The sequence below is a fragment of the Panthera pardus genome, unplaced genomic scaffold (assembly GCF_024362965.1).
Source record: "Panthera pardus isolate Hobbes unplaced genomic scaffold, ASM2436296v1 HiC_scaffold_18, whole genome shotgun sequence".
Classification (NCBI taxonomy): Eukaryota; Metazoa; Chordata; class Mammalia; order Carnivora; family Felidae; genus Panthera; species Panthera pardus.
Genome location: NW_026526743.1, coordinates 33,896,753 through 33,914,812, shown reverse-complemented (window position 1 = coordinate 33,914,812; position 18,060 = coordinate 33,896,753). Strand labels below are relative to the sequence as shown.

The window sequence follows — 18,060 nt, the reverse complement described above, 5'->3', positions numbered from 1 at the left end:
AACTCTTGTCCCTCCTTTGAAGCTCGTTCTCGACACGTCCACCACCAGTACCCCTCCTCACATGTTTTTTTCCTTCCTTTTCCTTCTCTGTGGGATATGATGGAGAAACGCCAGTGATGCCCAACATGGCCTTTCTGCAAATCACGGGTCACCACCCATTAGTGGATTGCAACCAACGTCAAAAGAGAAAAAGAGGGGCACCTGGGCGGCTCAGTCTGTTGAGCATCCGACTCTTGATTTCAACTGAAGTCGTGATCTCAGGGTCATGGGATCAAGCCCTGAGTCTGGCTCCATGCTGAACATGGAGTATGCTTGAGATTCTCTCTCTCTCCCTCTCTCCCTCTACCCTCCTTTAAAAAAAAAAAAAAGAGGAAACAAAATATAACAGAAGATATCAGAGCGCATCACCCATAGTAAGGATAGCTATCGTTTTGTGACACTTTATAGTTTCAGTGCATGTTTGTTTCAAGTCTCAACAAAAAATATATTTCTCACTGGGGGTTGCAGCCCAAACAAGTTTGAAAGTCCCTCGTCTACTAAAGAACCAACCCAAATGCTGAAGACACATTATTGAAAGTGAAGAGAGTGAGAAGTGGTTAAAGAAATTTGCATCATGGAGGCTCAGAGGGCCCTGTGATTCCTCCTTGGAAGGGCTGCAGGGGGGTGTCCATCCTCCTGACTGTTGGAGGAGGGAGGTACACTGAGGGAGCACTCCGAGGGAAGGTCTAGAAACTTCGAGATTCACACTCAGCACTCCGACTCAAATTTGCAGATAAATCAAAGACGGAAATCTTAATTCATTGTAATCAAGATCAAAAGAAAACTTAAAAGGAATATATATCCACCAGAGAACTTTCCACACAAATTCATCTGCTACTTCCCTAGCCTATAAAAACAAAGCCCAGAGGACGTGTCCGTTGGGAGTGGGGTCTAGCCAAAGTCTGGAAATCTACCAGCTTCTTCAGTCGGATCATCAGACGCTACCAGTTAAAGTACATCAGGACACGAGTCTTGTCCCCACCGACAGACAGATGTCCCAGGCCTCCTCAGCTTTGGGCAGGCGTGGCCATGCCTAGAGTTACTGGCAGTAAAAGGTGAGCACGTTTTCCTGGTTTCCTCGGATCAGGATGACCGGAGGTCTGAGGTCCTGGGACAGCGTCTCCAACCAGGCCATGTACAGCGAGCTCGGACACTTTCCTTTCCTCCCTATAGGCAAGGTACTGCAAGGCAGGAAGAAGCGGCAGATGAAAAATTACCAGGAGGCCTTCCCCGCACAGCCCCCCCAGCTCATGACTTGCTTTCTGAATAGCAACTCTGTTTATGGAGTCCTTCATCACTCCTTCTTCCTAGCCACCTAAGAACGATCTCCCCTTCTCCTTGAAAGCTCGACTCCAATGTACCTTTACCCACAAAGCTTGTGTAAACAAAGCCATGGCCCTGGTAAGACTCACACGATCTGGTCTCCACCTATCTCCACAACCTCACCTCCTCCCAGCCTGGGCCTCGCTCACACCCCTGTGGACACAATGACTTTCTCTCCATTCCAGAAAAAAAAAAAAAAAAAAAAAAAATGGCAAGCTTGCTCTTGCCCCAGGGCCTTTGCATGTGATGTTCTCCCCACCCAGAAGGCAGCGCCTCCAGCTCTCCACTTTGTCTCCACTTTGTCTCCTCCTTCAGATCACTCAGGCCTTGGCTTACAAGCACCTCCTTCTCTGATCACCTTATCCAGAGCCAGCCTGTGAGGGGGGTGTTGGTGATACAGTGGTTAACATAGCTGCCTTCCAGAGCAGGCCACTGTCTCTCTTTATCACAGCACCCTGTTTCATTGTCCTCACAGCCCTTCCCACTCTCCAAAACCTCTTTTCATTTGTCGTCTGTGCTGCTCACTATCCTTTCCCTGTGCCTAGAGCACAGACTGGTACAGTTGGGCCATCGCACGGGTGATCTCACCCCCTCAGGCCCCTCGAGTCGTGCCAGCCTGTGGCCACAACAGTGTGATACGCTCACATGTTTCAGTGTGTTCTTGTCCTGCCTCCTGCCGTCTATGTGAGGCCCTGGGAGCAGCACTGTCCCCTTGCCTTGGGACAGCCCTTTGTCCGCACTGCAATGCCGTGCAAATAACGAGGTGCCCTGGGGCGGCCGTTCAACCACATAATTACGGCTATTTCAGGAAGTGACTTTTCCACCACCTTAAGATTCCAGAAATACTTCAGGATGACGGCGGCTGCCCTGCTCTTGGCTCCAGGAGAAGGCGCAGTATCTCACAGGCCCAGCGGGCGTTACATGAACTTGAGACACCGGCATCTCACACGGGGGCTGCACTTTACAGTCTGTTTTCCTACGGTCCATCCCAACCGTCATTTCATCTGAACTTCAACACAACCCCGGGGGATGGGCAGGCCCTGCAGCAACCCCCCTTCTTCCCAGCTGAGGGCACCCAGGCAGAAAGGAAGACTGAGCGACTCTGGGCTGCAGAGCACGGGCGGGAGCTGGCAGCAGGGAAGCTGTGAGCAAGGCTCTGCCCCTCCTCGGTCACGTGGCTTTGGCAGGTGGCTCACTGCCCTAAGGTGAGGACACACCAACCCCCCCTCACAGGATGCTTGCGAGCTCTACAGAGGACAAACCACACAAAGGGAGCCACGCAATGCCTGGCACACAGCAAGCACCTCCTAATGCCAGCCGCTGATGTCGCACTCATTACTACTTAGCAGCCAGAAAGGACGGGGCAGAGCTGGGGCTCCAACCACGGTCTGGGATCACCCCCCCCTCTCCCCCGCCAGCTGCCTCTGCTCACTGCAACCCTCACCTCTGCTGAGAAGGCCAACCAGGGTCCCTGAGCAGCTGTCTCTTATTTAAAAGTCCAGCCTCAAAGCCTCCCTTGGGACCACCTCTACCCTCCTTTAGAAACCAAGTTCCCTAGGGGGTGCCTGGGTGGCTCAGTCAGTTAAGCATCCAACTTTGGCCGAGGTCATGATCTTGTGGTTCATAGGTTTGAACCCTGTGTCATACTCTGCACTGACAGCCCAGAGCCTGCTTTGGATTCTGTCTCTTTTTCTCTCTCTTTCAAAAATAAACAAACATTGCAGTGGCGGGGGCGGGGGAGGGGGGCGGAAAGCAAGTTCCCTAGGACTGGGAAAGGTGGCGGGAACAGGGGTATTTCAATCAGCTAGTGTCACCACAGTTAGGACATGTTTGTGTCTGGTGACACTCAGGGGAAGGGAAGTGGAAAGATCGAAACCCAACTTTTCTGATTTAACAGGCTGAAGTTTCAGTTACATTGAAAGACTCTCCGGGAACTCCCACGTCATTCTCAGGCACTGAAATCAGAAATTTCAAAGCTGGTGGCTCCATTACCAGGGGCAGGGGACACCCATCACTCCTGCTGTGGCCTTTCAAGCTTCAGCACCACGTTCCCTTCCCCAGCGGAGCCTGTCCACCTGTCCTCCCTTTGCGCTCCACCCTAGGCGCATCACTCCTGTTCCCAGGATTAACAGCTTTCAGCTGTTAATCTTTAGAAATAACGCTGCTCCAGAATAAAGGAACCTTTTGTTCAGATTTGCATCTGACCTGGATCCAAGGTTTCAGAAAACAATCCCCATTTCACAGCTGTGGGATCCCGGGCAAGTTGCCCTAACTCCCCTGAGACTCAGTTTCCTCATCTTCAATGTGTGTGTGTGTGTGTGTGTGTGTTGTGGGGGAGACAGGTGTAAAACAGAAGCACTTCACAGCGTTGCGAAAATTACTAAGGCCCAATGCCTGAGTGTGGCATAGAAGCTCGATCGACAAGATGCAATGTCGACGACTACTATTGCCTTTGAGGAGGGCGTCTTTATGGAAGAAAGACAGGTCCAAACCCAAAAGTGGGACCAGAGACAGGTTGTTCATCTCGGCAAAAGTTATCGGGCTGGCTTATCATCCTATAAGGCTGGTTTATCAGCTGCTCAGGTTAAGCTGAACTCAAACACGGGCCATTAATCAGATAAACCGCTGATGGGTACAGAGCAAACACCAAGTTCTGCCCCAAACCTGCTCTAGAAAATGGTCCAAGTGCGCTCTTCAAGATGCTGAAAAATGTAATTTTATCTTTTCACCGCGGCCTGGGAGGATTCTTTTCCTTCCTCGGAATTTCTGGGGAATGCAGTTTCCTTGACTCTGCCCCAGACACTGATCTGGAGGGAACAGAGGAACTGGCCATTTTGCTCAGTGCCCCGGTGGTTCTGATGGAAGTGACCCTTGCTGAACTTGTAGAAACACTGGTGGGCGTGTCTCCGGGGTGGAGATGGGCAATGCCCAGGTGTGGCCGCCGTGCCCTCCCAGTGAAGGTGGCCCAACGGCCGGGGCCCCTTCGTGCAGCAGATGTAGCTGGTCCCATGGGTTCGGACACCATGCACAGGCATCTTCTCTAAGATGTCTGGACCCATGATTATTTGTACCTGCCAATCCCACGAAGGTTGGTGGGGGTGGGGGACTGGCTTTCCCTCTGAGGTCCCGGGGATTGGGAAGTGGGAAGGGAGAGGTATCAGCGGGGGCTCATCTCCCAGGATGAAACTGCTCGACTTATGGCTTGAGAGACCGACTCATTTTAGTGGCAAGTAAACTTAGAATCACAGCATGTTAGAGTCAAGGACAACCTTGGAAATAATTAGGTTTAACTCTTCTCTATTATCAGGGAGACGGAGACACAGAGAAGTAGGGTTACTTGCTCAAGGCCACAGAGTGAGCTAATGACAGCAGAGACAAAATGCAAAAAACCTGCTTCTCAGGGGCACCTGGGTGGCTGGGTCGGTTAAGCCTCCAACCGGTTAAGCCTTCGGCTCAGGTCATGATCTCACGGTTCCTAAGTTCAAGCCCTGCATTAGTCTCTGTGCTGACAGCGTGGAGCCTGCTTGGGATTCTCTCTCTCCCTCTCTTTCTGCCCCTCCCCTGCTCATGCTCTCTCTCTCTCAAAATAAATAGGTAAACATTGAAAAAAATTTTTTTTTGAAAATCCCACTTCTCTTGGCTCAGTTAAACATCTAACTTCGGCTCAGGTCATGATCTTGCGGTTTGTGGGTTTGAGCCCCGAGTCGGGCTCTGTGCTGACAGCTCGGAGCCTGGAGCCTGCTTCGGATTCTGTGTCTCCCTCTCTCTCTGCACCCCGCCCCCTCACTTTGTCTCACTCTGTCTCTCAAAAATAAATAAATATATTAAAAAAATCAAAAACAAAATCCCACTTCTCCGAACACAGGTAGCACTCATGAAGAGGTGGTTTCGCACACACCAGGTACCACACCCAAAGAAAGTTCCGGGGAGTCAACCCAGGATGCAGCCATCCCCACTGTCTTGCACTCTGACCCAGTCCACAGCCTAGTCCAGCCTTGCCCTGGGAGCATTCTCTGCTGGGCGTTGGCCAGAGGCTCACAAATAAACCCAGCTCTTTCTCTTACCACAGTTCGCACATCAAAGAAACACGAAGCGCTTCCTTTGTACAAAAAATGATCTCCCTACTGGCCCCGGGGAGCACTGCTCCCGCAGAGCCAGCCACGTGGGCGTGCAACCCGTGCAGTCGCGCGGGGCCCCTGCACTTGGAAGGGTCCCACGCTGGGTTTAATCCTCTGCTGCCGCCATCTTGCCATCCTTAATAATGTTTGAACACATTTTCATTTTGCTTTGGGGCCTCCAAGTGGTGTGCTGGATCCTGGTTTCAGGAGAGGAAAAACCAGTCTCCGCAGGCTTCTGGGCTGTCCCGAGGAACTCCCCGGTGACCAGCCCTCAGGAAATGTGAGCCAGGTCAGCTAGCTGCCTTGCCCCATAGCCCCATTCCCTGGGAGCTGGGCTTCTCTCAGGGAGGGCGCTCAGAGGGCTTGGCCGACCATGTTTTTCCCCCCCGCCTCCGAGAGAATAGAGCCACCCTGAGACCCTCAGTGCCCCTGCCACCTGTCCCCTCGCCTTCCGCATACTCAGAGGTGGCCCATAACCGGACACGGCCAGCAGCAGCGGAAGCCGGAGGGTCTGACGGGCATGGAGTCTGGGATGGCGAGCCTCTCCTTCTGCTGCCCAGGCTTGGCACCAACATCAGTCGGGGTGGCCAATGGCCAAGAAGGGCCAGGTGATTCCCAAACAACCAGGAATTGATTTTCTTCTGGAATGGACTGGGTCCTCTTTGCCAAGCTGAGTTTGGCAGGAAAAGGAGGCGAACGAGGGAAGACCATGGTCAGGGGAGTCCGTGAGGCCTGGGACGTGTGAGGCCCTAGACCTCTGCCAGCTGGCACTCAGGCGAGGGGGGTGCGGCGGACGCAGGCCCAGCCACGTGCTAACGAGCCACCCGGACTGTGTTTCCTGGAACTTCGGGCCCTTCCGCCTCACAGGGGAGGGCTCGGGTCCCCAGCCCTCCTGAGGTGCGCACCTCCTGAATCCCTTCCCAGAGCGGACGCCCCGGGCCTCTGCAACAGGCTTCCCCTCCCACCGGGGACCACTTACATGACCACTAGAGCAGCGTCCTGGGAGGAATCCAGCAGGATCTCGTTCAGCCTCACCTGCCGAAGGGACTGGAACGAAAAGCCACGTGGTCACTGCCTACATTCTTGGGAAACGTCCCCGCTAAGCCCACCAGCCTCTTTTAACATTCAAACCAGATGCACGAATTGTTCCCCCTAAACTATTACAGACTCTCCTTCCTCTGAGATGGAAGGGGCCCCTCAGAGTCACTGAGTGCCAAGTTCACCTTGAGAAGCCCTCCGTGGCTTTTCCTTGCCGGACCTTATTACCACGACTGGGGGCGTAGTCGGGGGGAGCGAGCGCCTTCTGTGGTGCAGAGGGAGCTGGGTCTGAATCTCAGCCCTGATAGCTCACAGCAGAGAGAACCCGGGCAAGGCATGCGGGCCCCCCAAGCTTCACTGTCTTTGCTGCAAAATGGGTAGGATAATCCCCTCCCTGGGGGAATTTGGGCAGCGTCGAGAGCGATGACCCATGCAAATCACCAAGCCGAGGTCCTGGCATGTGGAAGCCTCTCGATAAGGTAGAGTCGGAGCAGAGGTAGAACATGCCATCTCCTTCTCTGCACCAGGCCAAGCCAGAGCCTTCTGGGGACACTATGCTTTATCCGGCATTTCCCAAGGAGCTGTGGGCCCTCTGGGGCAGAGCCTCAGGGCTGTGACAGATCAGAACTCCCCAAAGCTTACGTGAGGTTGGGTTGGGAGGCTCCCTCCCACCCCAAGACCTGTCTCCAGATGGTTCAGAAATGATTGACACTCAAGAGTCTGACCGTGGGAGGACACCCCAAAGAAGGAGGGAAGTGAGTTCACTGAGATCCCAGACTCCGGATCCTGCACTGGTGACGTTTGCAGGGAGTAATTCTTCCTTGCGGGAAGGTGGGATGTGATGGTGTCCCAGAGTGTGCTACATGTCCTCTAAGGGGCAAAGTGGGGGTGGGGGGACCACCGACCCAGAGCACACAGGGAGCAGAACTGTGATCCCCAGGCGCTCCCACAGCTTGCCCCACCGCAGAGTGGCCACGGCAGCCACCACTTTCCTTTAGGCCTTGAAAGAGTCTGGAAGCTGCTACCTGGGCAGGGGCATCCATGGCTTTAGGCTGCTTGTGGGATGGGGTCCACAGGCTAAGGGGAGCCACCAGGCAGCTTGTTGGCCCATAGCACGAGGTCTACCTTGACCTTTGCCACCTGTCTCAGGAATCCCTCCCACCAGCCATAGAGAGGAGAGGAAGAGCTGCGGCCAGTCCATTGCCATGGCCGGGGGTGACTCAAATGGGCAGGAGGACCAGGCTCTCGTGCCAAGAATGGCTCTGAGTTCCACGACTGGGCTACCAACATCTGTGGCTTGAGGATACCCCAGAGGCTGGGGCATGGTAGAGGGGGAGGGTTAAGAGGAGAACGTTAAGAAAGTTCAGATCAGGGGCGCCTGGGTGGCTCAGTGGGTTAAGCATCGGACTCTTGATATCGGCTCAGGTCATGATCTCACAGTTCATGGGTTCCAGCCCCTGCATCAGGCTCCATGCTGACAGTGCAGAGCCTGCTTGGGATTCTCTCTCTCCCCCTCTCTCTTTCTCTTTCTCTCTCTTCCCCTCTCCACTCACTCACTTGCTCTCTCCCAAAATAAATAAATGAGCTTAAAAAAAAAAAAAAAGAAAGAAAGTTTAAGACAGATACGGCACATGGCCCTGACCCAGAGGAGGGCCTTGACCCCCACCCACCCCGGCAAGGCCCTTCTCTCTCTGGTACCTTGACTCTGTTCTTGTTAATCTCCTCATCTGAGATCTTCCAGGGGCAGTCCCGCCTCATCTCGGTGACAGCAGCCTCATCCTTGAAGCCGTCATTCAGGCGGAAGGGTGCAATCATGTCCTCAAACCTCTTGGTGCTAGGGACAGAGAGAGGAGGTGAGACCAGGTGAGATGGCCCAGTTTCCATGGGAACCAGGTCCCCCGAGGGAGATGGGCATGGGAACCAAAGGGACGTTCTTTATAGGCTGAACCCATTCTGCCACTGCGGTTTACGTCAAAGCAGCTTCTGCGCAGAAATCGGCACTGACGCTGGCTGTGGCATTCAGCCAACCTTCCACGAGCTGTCCACACGACCGCCTCGGGATCCACTTCTACCCACTCGACCGGTCCCCAGGTAGCTCCTGAGTACCATCCTGGGCCAGGCTTTGTGCTACTTGCCAGGGAACAAACCCCACAACGTCCGCTATCTACAGAGCGCACAGTCTGCTGGGCAATAAACAGGCCAATATAGAGGGGAAGTTTCCTGAAGGCACAAACTGAGTACCAGGACTGGGAATATTTGGGGTGGGGAAGGCCTTCCTGAAGCTGAAGGATGCCTGTCCTTCTGAAGCCAGCTCCTCACAGGTCAGCGGGTGCTGAAGCACACAGAACTGGAGGTGCAAAGGCCCTGAGGCAGAAGTGTGTTTGGTGTGTTTGGGGAGCAGCAAAGGAGCCAGCATGGCCAGAGCAAGGTGAGTAGGGCACCCAGATCAGACAGGCCTTCGTTATTTGCCCTGAGTGAGACAGGAAGCTGTCTGTGGCTGTTCTGTGACTTGACTTACATTATTTAAAATAGAAATTGGGACTGGTCAGCATTCAGATGAAGCCGCCTGAAGCCATATGGATGGATGAGCTCACATGGGGGACAGAGTCAAGAGAAAAAAATGTCCAGAGCCCAATCCCAAGGATGTAGACTAGTTTACATCAGATAAAGGAGGAATAATCAGCAATTAAAACTGGAAAGTAGGATGGGGCACCTCGGTGGCTCAGTCGGTTGAGTGGCCGACTTCAGCTCAGGTCACGATCTCACGGTCCGTGAGTTCGAGCCCCACGTCGGGCTCTGTGGTGACAGCTCAGAGCCTGGAGCCTGTTTCAGATTCTGTGTCTCCCTCTCTCTGACCCTCCCCCATTCATGCTCTGTCTCTCTCTGTCTCAAAAATAAATAAACGCTAAAAAAAAAATTAAAAAATAAAATAAAAAACTGGAAAGAAGGATCACTAAGGTAGGAGAGATCCTGTCAAGGGCGACGTCTCCAGAGCCAAAAGAACTGTTTCAGGAAGGATCGCTGTGTCAAATGTAGTGGAGAGGCAGAGAAAGATAAGGACAAGGTGGTGCGGAGGTGAGCACTGACGCTGGCGAGGGTGATTTCCGTGAGGTAGTGGCCACGAAGGGCTTAAATCTCTTTGGAGAAGTTTGTGCAAAGGAGGAGACAGTGGGCCAGGAAGTGGAGGCAGAGAGGGGCCAAGGCGGGGGTTTTAAAGATCAGGGCTGCTGGATGGGGTCTGCGTGCTTTTGCTCTCAGTCTCCTCCCTGCTGGAAGGTATTCCCCAGTGTCTCTGCTCGAGGCCTTTCTCAAGGCTTTGCCAACAGAGACAGCTGCATTGTCTTGTGCGTTCTGGTCCGTGTCTGCAGCGTTCTGATGGCTCTTGACTTCCTCTAGCCTGCACTTGGGCCAGAGTAAACCCTGGTGGTGGGAGCTGTGATTACTCACCTCTGCCCCAACACACAGTAGGGGCCAGTATACCCATCACCACTGACTAGTTCCTTTCTTGATTTCCTTCCCTTTCCAGGAAATGGGGAATCTAAGGGAGAATTAAGAGGTCGGACGGACCTTACTTTTTACTAGGGAGGTGGAGTGCTGGAAAACCTCGATTAGACTGATTTACAGAAAGCAAACCCTATTGTAAACGTCTTAGTTTCAGAATATGAAATTGAATCATTGAGCAAGCAAATAATCTTCCTTCTGACCCCACCATTGAGCCTAGCTACAAGTTCACATGGGGGTGTTGCTTAAAGTCTGTGTGCTTGCTGTTGTGGGGGTGGGGGGAGAGGAGGAGAGCCGTGGCCCAGACCATTCAACATTCGCCCCACTCTAAGCACCGATGTATTTATAAAAATAACATCAGGGGCTGTCACTGCCATGTTTCTGCCTCAGGGACTTTGCACCTTCAGTTCTGGAATGTGCCTCTGCCACGGCCCCTGCCCTCCAGCCATGTGCTTCTGGGTCTGTGACTCTGCCAACCCTGGCCGCAGCCAACTGGAGCAAAGGTAGCCAAGAAATAGGCTTTGCGGCAACCTCTACCTTCGCCTGGCAGGAAGAGATAAACTAGGCCAGTCATAGTTCCTTTCTCAGGAACTTAAATTAGGCAATGCCTAGAGAAGGAGTAAGTTCGTAGTGGAGCTGAGACCTCACAAAAAGGTCATGGTCTAGAGCTCAGAAGCCACAAGTAGGCAGAAGCCATCAATCTGGCATTTTTGAACATCGACTCAGGACTGTCTTTAAGACAGTGGTTCTCAAAGTTGGGTGCCTGGACCAGCACCTGAGAGCTTATTAGAAATGCAAGTTCTCAGGCACTGACCCAGATCTGCTGACTCAGCATCTTGGGGCAGGGGGCGGGGGAGGGGGACCCAGCAAGCTGTGTTGTCATACGCCCTTCCATGTGATTTTGACAGGGGCCAAGGTTTGAGAACCACTGCTTTATGAAAACATTCAGGGTGTTGGAGAAAATTTAGAAACTTATGAGTAGCAAGCAGTGGGAAGTGTGAAGCCAGACATCCCCCCCCCGCCCCCCGCAGGTCCTTGGGGAGGGTGGGGGGTGGGGTCCCTTCAGGATGAAACACCTGCCTCCCCTCGAGGGGCAGAGCAGCCGGGACGCGCGCCAGCGTGAAACACGCGCTCTGAGAAAAGCACGAACTGACCATTCACTGTCCTCCAGCCCAGCTGTGTTTCTGGCAAAGCCCAGAGCTCTGATATGCAAAGGAAGAAACACTGGCAGGAAAAGAAGCGGCTGCAAACTCCTACCCCTTCCTCTTTCTTCCCCTGAGCCCTGTGTAGGTGGCTGCCTGCCCGTGGCTCACCAGACACACAGGGGCAACACGCACAGGGGTCTGCAGGGCTGGTCCTTCTGCCTGGGAAGGAAGTCACCGCAGAGAACTTACTGCTCAGCCCGCGGCTTCTGGTTGATGTCGGGAAGGACGTGAACGTCGTGGAATCCCAGTCGGAACTTGCTCAACAGAGAAATGATCCTGGAAGGTGGAGAGTTCTAAACATGAGCTCTTCCCGTCAACGGGTTGGTCTTGAGTGTCTACCGAGGACCCCGCAGCGAGTACAGCAGATCAAACCCTGCCCTCAGGGAGTTTGCATTCAGGACAAGAGCCGAATATTGATAGAGTAGGTCAGATGATGACGAGCAATGTGGAAAAGTGATGAAGCAGGGTTTCCCCGAGTATCTCCGTACTATACTAGCACACCTTACGGTTTAATGTGTCTATACATCTGCCGGGGACCTTGTCACAATACGCAGTCTGATTCACCTGGCCGGGGGCGGGGGCCTGGGATTCTGCATTCTGATAAGCTCCCAGGTGATGTATACGGCTGCTCCACGGACCGCACTTTGAGAAACAAGGGTCTAAGGGATGGGAAGGTAAACCACAGGAAATTACAGGGTGGGCTAAGGAAACAGAGATGCCACACATGAGCTAAATGCAGAACCAGGAGCGACAGCCACATAGCACTGGCTTTGCATGCAACAGGGGAGGAGACGCCAACGCCATGGTTTGTGGCAGTCAGGGAGGGCTTCATGGAGGAGGCGGCAAGCTAGCCAGACAGTGCCTGGTGTGTAAGATTACTATAAGGGGGTGTGGTGTCCACACCGGAGCCTTCTAAATAATATACCTGACTTGGTTCTAGCCCACCCACTGCACCAGAATTCTTGGACGGGACGGGACTTTGGGGATACTCCAGAATGAGCTGGCAGGGTTTGAGTGCATGGGGGTGGGAAGTCCCAATGAGTGAGAACATGGGGGTGCAGGGGGTGAAGGGGGAGCAGTGAGCGGCTAGCTGGGGGAGGTAGGAGGGAGGGATAAACCTTAAGGATCAGGCTGGGGCCCAGGTATCAAGCTGCTGTTGGTCCCTGAACTCGGGAGTGAAATTAGGAAGCAGAGCTGTGGGCAGATGTGTTGGTGTGCAGTGTGGGGGTGGCAGGAGGCAGCACAAGCCTGGTCTTGGGGTCACAAAGAGGGGGGAAGAGGGCTTGGCCTGGTGGAGGGACGGTTGGGAGGGAGAGAACACTCTACAACCTTCCCATGCAGGACAGCCCGTGACCCCCATGGGGCCATGGTCTTGAGCTCAACTAAACCTGCTGAGCCCGGCTTCCATCGGGGGCTGGAACTGGAAGCTGAGCCGGCAAAGCAGCCTTCCTGGCCTGTTTCTGGAGATCACAGAGAAGCTAGATGCTGTTCTTTCTAAGCAACGCTTTCCTCGGTACTGCTGGGAAGGGCCTTCCGGTATAGAAGCTCTCAGCAGGGGTGAGGACAAGGAGATGGGGTTGCTGGTCACCCTTAACTCTCACAAGGGGTGACTGAGAAGGCATCATGGGGACGTAGTCCTGGTGCAGGACCAGGGTGGCAAGGCCACAGGGTCCCGGCCCTGGGGCGTCGTGGCTGGGATTGTTGCAGAGGGCACCAGAGGCTGGGCGGAGTTTCTTCTCTTTCCTTTTCGACTTAGAAACTTAGCCACATCTTAAAAGGAAATGTCATATGGCAATGTTCAAGAGAAAACCAGCATCTCCTGGCGGAGAGAGGCGATCAGTAAAACCCACAAACCACCATGGCTAAGTTGTGACCGGTAGCCGTTGCCGGCCAAGCTCCCCAGCCAGGCCTGTTCTTTCCGGGTGAGGCAGATTAGCCTGGGTTTCCCGGCAGAGGGCCCTTCTCCTGTGGAGTGAGCCACACAATTGGAGGAGAATTAAACGTCACTTCCCACCAAGAAATTCAGTAGGATCTGCGGCCCCGTCTCCTGGCCACGGAAGTCACCTCCTGTCTCACCAGGAACAGCATCCCAAGCTCGGGGGGATGTCGCCCTGAAGGATCCTCAGCCCCACCTCACCTCTCAGCAGGAGGGGCCTTCTTCATCCTTCCTTTCACACAGATTTCTCCTTGAGCAGATTTTGTGGTTTTAAAGTGTAACACTCCTCTCCCTCACGGCTGGAACTAGAGCGCCTGCCGCTTATTAAAAGGGGGACAGGACACCGAAGCCTGCCCCGGCCCAGAGCCCCCTCACCGCTGCTGTGACCTGGGGAGAGCTGAGCCCAGCCGGGGCAGTGGTGCAGGTGCGGGTAGCGGGGGTGGGGGCACCCCTGGGGAGAGCCGGGCTCTGGACCAGCAGCCCCCACTTACGCCTTTCTCTCCTGGTCCATCCTGTTGATCTGGCCCCCCACGAACACGCGGATCCTGCATTTGTTCCACCTCTTCTTGCGGCCGAGGAGATAGGGGATGAGGAGGGTGAGGCCTGGCAAGGAGGGTCCCCGTAAATCAAGAGGGAAGTGCTCTCAGGTCAAAACACCCTCCGGGTTCTCGCCCCGCTCTGCCACTGGCAAACCTCTTCCCCTGGCAAACCTCTTCCCCTCTCTGGGCCTCAGTTTACCCATCGGTATAACGAGGGTGCTAGACTAAAGCAGGGTGGCACACGGGGCTCTGTGGGCTGGGGTTCATTCGGCCTGCATGATGTTTTTATTCTATTTATTTGTTAATATAATGTATTGTCAAATTGGCTAACATACAGCGTGTAAAGTGTGCTCTTGGTTTTGGGGGTAGATTCCCATGATTCGTCGCTTACATACAACCCCCCAGTGCACATCCCAACAAGTGCCCTCCTCAATGCCCATCACCCATTTTCCCCTCTCCCTTAACCACCCTCAGATTGTTCTCTGTATTGAAGAGTCTCTTATGGCTTGTCTCCCTCCCTCTCTGTTTGTAAATATTTTTCCCCCTTCCCCTCCCCCATCGTCTTCTGTTAAGATGCTCAAGATCCATATGTAAGTGAAAACATATGATACCTTTCTCTGACTGACTTTTTCACTCAGCATAATACCTTCCAGGACCATCCACGTTGCTGCAAATGGCATGATTTCATTCTTTCTCATCTGCATGATGTTTTTAAGTAAGTGAGCTGACATTTAATAATTGGGGGCTCCTGGGTGGCTCAGTCGGTTAAATGTCCGACTGCGGCCCAGGCCAGGATCTCACAGTTTGTGGGTTCGAGTCCCACGTCGGGCTCTGTGCTGACAGTTCAGAGCCTGGAGCCTGCTTTGGATTCGGTCTCTCCCTCTCTCTCTGCCCCTCCCCCGCTTGCACTCTGTCTCAAAAATAAATAAGCATTGGGGCGCCTGGGTGGCTCAGTCGGTTAAGCGTCCGACTTCGGCTCAGGTCACGATCTCACGGCTTGTGAGTTCGAGCCCCGCGTCGGGCTCTGGGCTGACAGCTCAGAGCCTGGAGCCTGTTTCAGATTCTGTGTCTCCCTCTCTCTCTGACCCTCCCCCATTCATGCTCTGACTCTCTCTGTCTCAAAAATAAATAAACGTTAAAAAATAAATAAATAAATAAATAAGCATTAAAAAATATGTTTATAATAAGTGGGGGCTTTGCATGTGAAAATCTGGATTGATGGCATTTTTTGAAGATGAAAGATTTGACCAATGGATGGGAACCCTCATCCTTCCTTGTCATCCCTTCATAGAAGGCCAAGAGCAGCTGTCACTCATCACTGCATAACCCTGGACAAATTACGTCACCACTCTATGTCTCAGTTTCCTTATTTGTAAAGGAGTCTCAAACAACTTCCTACCTAGGGATTGCATTAGGTTAGCCCACGGAAAGCACTTAATGTCAAGCAAGGGTAAGCGTTCTCTCTATATTAACTTTCACCAACAGGATACATACTACTGGAGCGGGAACATTTTCTGTCTACCTGGGGCCCTATTTCTGTCTACATGGAATAATAAAGCTGAGGGGCATGTATCTTAAGAAAAATGGGAGAGGGTATATTTCTTTGGGAACAGAAGAACATTCCTACAGCTTTTCTGTGCACTGGCCCATCTCCCCCAGTTATGGCGGGTGCCCGTGGCTCCTAAGGCCCAGCTTGTCTGAACATTCCATCCTGTGCCAAACTCAGCTCCTCCTATAAAGTGCTCCATTTTACAGCTGAAACACAGGGGGCCAAGAGAGGGGCCCGGCCAGGCTCCCCCAAGCCCAGAGGTGGGCCCAAAGGCCCCTATTCCCCTTTTCTGGGCCCCAGGGTCCCTCTAGGAACCTTGTCCAGAGTGGCCAGGAAGGGTAGGCCATGTAGGGAAGACAGCCTTGGGGAGAGCTGGTGTCCAGGGGGGCACTGACCTCCGTCGTCAAATAGCCAGTAGATGTCTATGGTCTTCTTGCCCTGCTCAGACTGGAAGATGGTGCTGGCCTGCTCCTCCCGTACCAGGGCCTCGGGGTCCACTGCGGGAGCACAGGGGCAGGTCACCTCAGAGCAGTGCACATTCAAATGCCTGTGTCTGTCTGAAAACAGAGCCACCTGCCCTGTGAGGTGGGCTCGCTGTCACCCGGGCCACGCACACAGCGGCCAGAAGCACCCTGCTCAGGGCATGCATGGTGGGGACTGGCCCGGATCACCATCAGTGGCTCTCCTGACAGTGAGACCCTCATACCCGATTGTCAGGCAGGTGGACCAGGAGCGGCAGTCCCAGACATGCAGTGCTAGGACATGCCCCTCCCTTGCTCCTAGCGTCTCTCTCCCAGGATTCTGGTGGGCATTGGAGACCAGGGACCATTCTCTTAAAAACAACCCTGTGCCCCTCTCAAATGCCCACCGGATGCCCCCAACTCCTGTGCTGTTCCCCTGCCTCCCAGAGCATCAGTGGGAAAGGACTGAAGGAGAAGCCTACTCCTCTCCTCCCTGACATCTGAGTGTGGCCAGGTGCCTTTGAAGGGGTCGGACATGGGCTGCAGAGCCAGCTGGGTGGGTCCTCACAATGTCAGGATACTGAATTCCCAAAGAGGGCTGTGATGTTGAATATTGCCCCAGCCCACCTGCTCTGGCCCCCAGTTACCCATCCCCAAGGGTCTCGAGCACCTCTTGCCCTTGACCAGCTTCCCTCATGGCCCCCCACTAGCTGCCCCACGAGGTGAGAGCGCCTTGAGTGGGGTGGGGACTGACGTGTGCCTGAGACAGATGGCCTGGCCCCGCTGGTGCCGGCTTCTTTGCTGTCCTCCGCTGGGTCAAACACTGGGTCAAACACTGGGTTAACTGCAAGAGAGGGGACAGTTTTGTTCCCAGGCTCTCCTTGCCTAGGGCACTTCCAGGCTCCCCCTTATACTGGAAAGTCCTGACTCCTCACCTTCCACTGACCTGGCCCCTGCCCCTGAGCCAGGAGCCCTCACAGCATCTCCCCTTCTCAGCGAAAGTCCCCCTCCTCCGAGAGGCCTTTTGGACCACGTGCCCTGTGTCGGCTTCACTGTCTAAAATGACTTGTGGGTCCACTGCACTTCCTATGGGAACAGCAGCTTCCCAGGGGCAGACTTTGTTTTACCCCTGCAGTACCCCTAGCGCCTAGCATAACGTCTGTCAGGAGCACGGGCTGCTGTTCTGTAAATATTGGTTGCATCAATATTCATTGCACAGCCGCTGTGTGCCAGGCATGCTGTCTGCACAGGGTGACATGGGTCAGCACGCCCCGGTCCCCACCTGCCAGAACTGTAGCATCTGTACCTGTCAGCTCCCCCTGTGCCGCCCCCACTTATTTTCTAGACCATATATTATTTCTTTCAGCCCTGCAAACATGACTAATTCAGGGTCTGCAGATTCCCGCATGACTAAACGTAAAACACATCCCTCCTCGGTGCCCCAAAGACGGTCTCAGAGATGTCCCGTCTCCGTGGCCTTTCTCTGTGTATTTTCATATTCCAGTGTCTTTATCTGGGCATTCTCCTTTCTTCCCTCTTTTTCTCTCTCCTCTTAGATCCTCTTTATCTCATCTGGTTGCAAAAACCCTGATAGTGATTGGGGAGCCCTGAGTTCCAGTCTCATTTCTGCACCCAGCTGGAAGTGTGGCCTTGAGCTGATCACTTCTCCTTTCTGGGCCTTGGTTTCTTCATTTGGAAACCTGATGAGTTCTAAGAGGCCATCAAAAGCTAACTTTTTATGAATATATGAGCTTTTATTCCTTACTAACTTCTCTCTCTCTTCCCTCTACCACTTAAAAAAAATCGGGTTCTAGAACTTTCTGGGCTCCTGTTCTGGCTTTTGACAGGCATGCCAATAGGTGGGGCGTGTACTCACTGTGTGCCTGCATCACTTCTGAGACGTTGAGCCCCTCACGCATCCTCATGACACACACACCGTAGTTGAAATCAAAAGCATCGCTGGGAGGAGAAGAGGTGGGGTCAGGTTCCTCTCGGTCCCAGCCCTCAGCCCCCAGCCCCCGGGAGACCAGATGCCTAGAGTTGGCCTTGCCTTCCACCATGCCCCTCTTCTCTGGGCCTCGTCTCCCCCTCTCTGTGACAAGCAAGTGGAACCGGAGAGCCCCCCAGGACCCCTCTGGCTCTATGGTCTGTGGCACTATGGATGCTGTGAACCCTGTACTCAGAGGGAAGCCAAGTCAGGCCAGTCTTTGAAGCAGGCTCTGTCCTCCTGACACATTTGGATAATCTGCACAACCCTGCCAACAGAGGCGGGCATGGGAATCGCTAGCCCCATCTTATAGATCCAAAACTTGAGTTTTGGGGAGTAACTTGCCCATGATTGCACGCTAAGG

The 18,060-nt window shown here is 53.8% G+C and overlaps 1 protein-coding gene across 7 annotated transcripts in view; it reads right to left on the bottom strand.

Moving 5' to 3' along the window:
* Window positions 1–414: 414 nt before the first annotated feature.
* The window catches only part of SLC12A3 (solute carrier family 12 member 3), a 37,956-nt gene continuing 20,310 nt past the window's right edge, over window positions 415–18,060 (bottom strand). For 2 of the 7 annotated variants that reach the window (XM_019455877.2, XM_019455878.2), the window contains exons 19-26: window positions 17,586–17,668; window positions 16,380–16,553; window positions 15,644–15,745; window positions 13,652–13,763; window positions 11,414–11,500; window positions 8,217–8,352; window positions 6,460–6,527; window positions 415–1,220 (exon numbers count right to left, since the gene is read on the bottom strand). In XM_019455877.2, the coding sequence (XP_019311422.2) occupies window positions 1,079–1,220; window positions 6,460–6,527; window positions 8,217–8,352; window positions 11,414–11,500; window positions 13,652–13,763; window positions 15,644–15,745; window positions 16,380–16,553; window positions 17,586–17,668 (904 nt within the window). In that variant the 3' untranslated portion in view covers window positions 415–1,078. Of the gene's footprint in view, window positions 1,221–6,459; window positions 6,528–8,216; window positions 8,353–11,413; window positions 11,501–13,651; window positions 13,764–15,643; window positions 15,806–16,379; window positions 16,554–17,585; window positions 17,669–18,060 lie in introns of all 7 variants that reach the window. The other 5 variants (XM_019455880.2, XM_019455881.2, XM_019455883.2 and 2 more) reach the window with 3 other exon arrangements.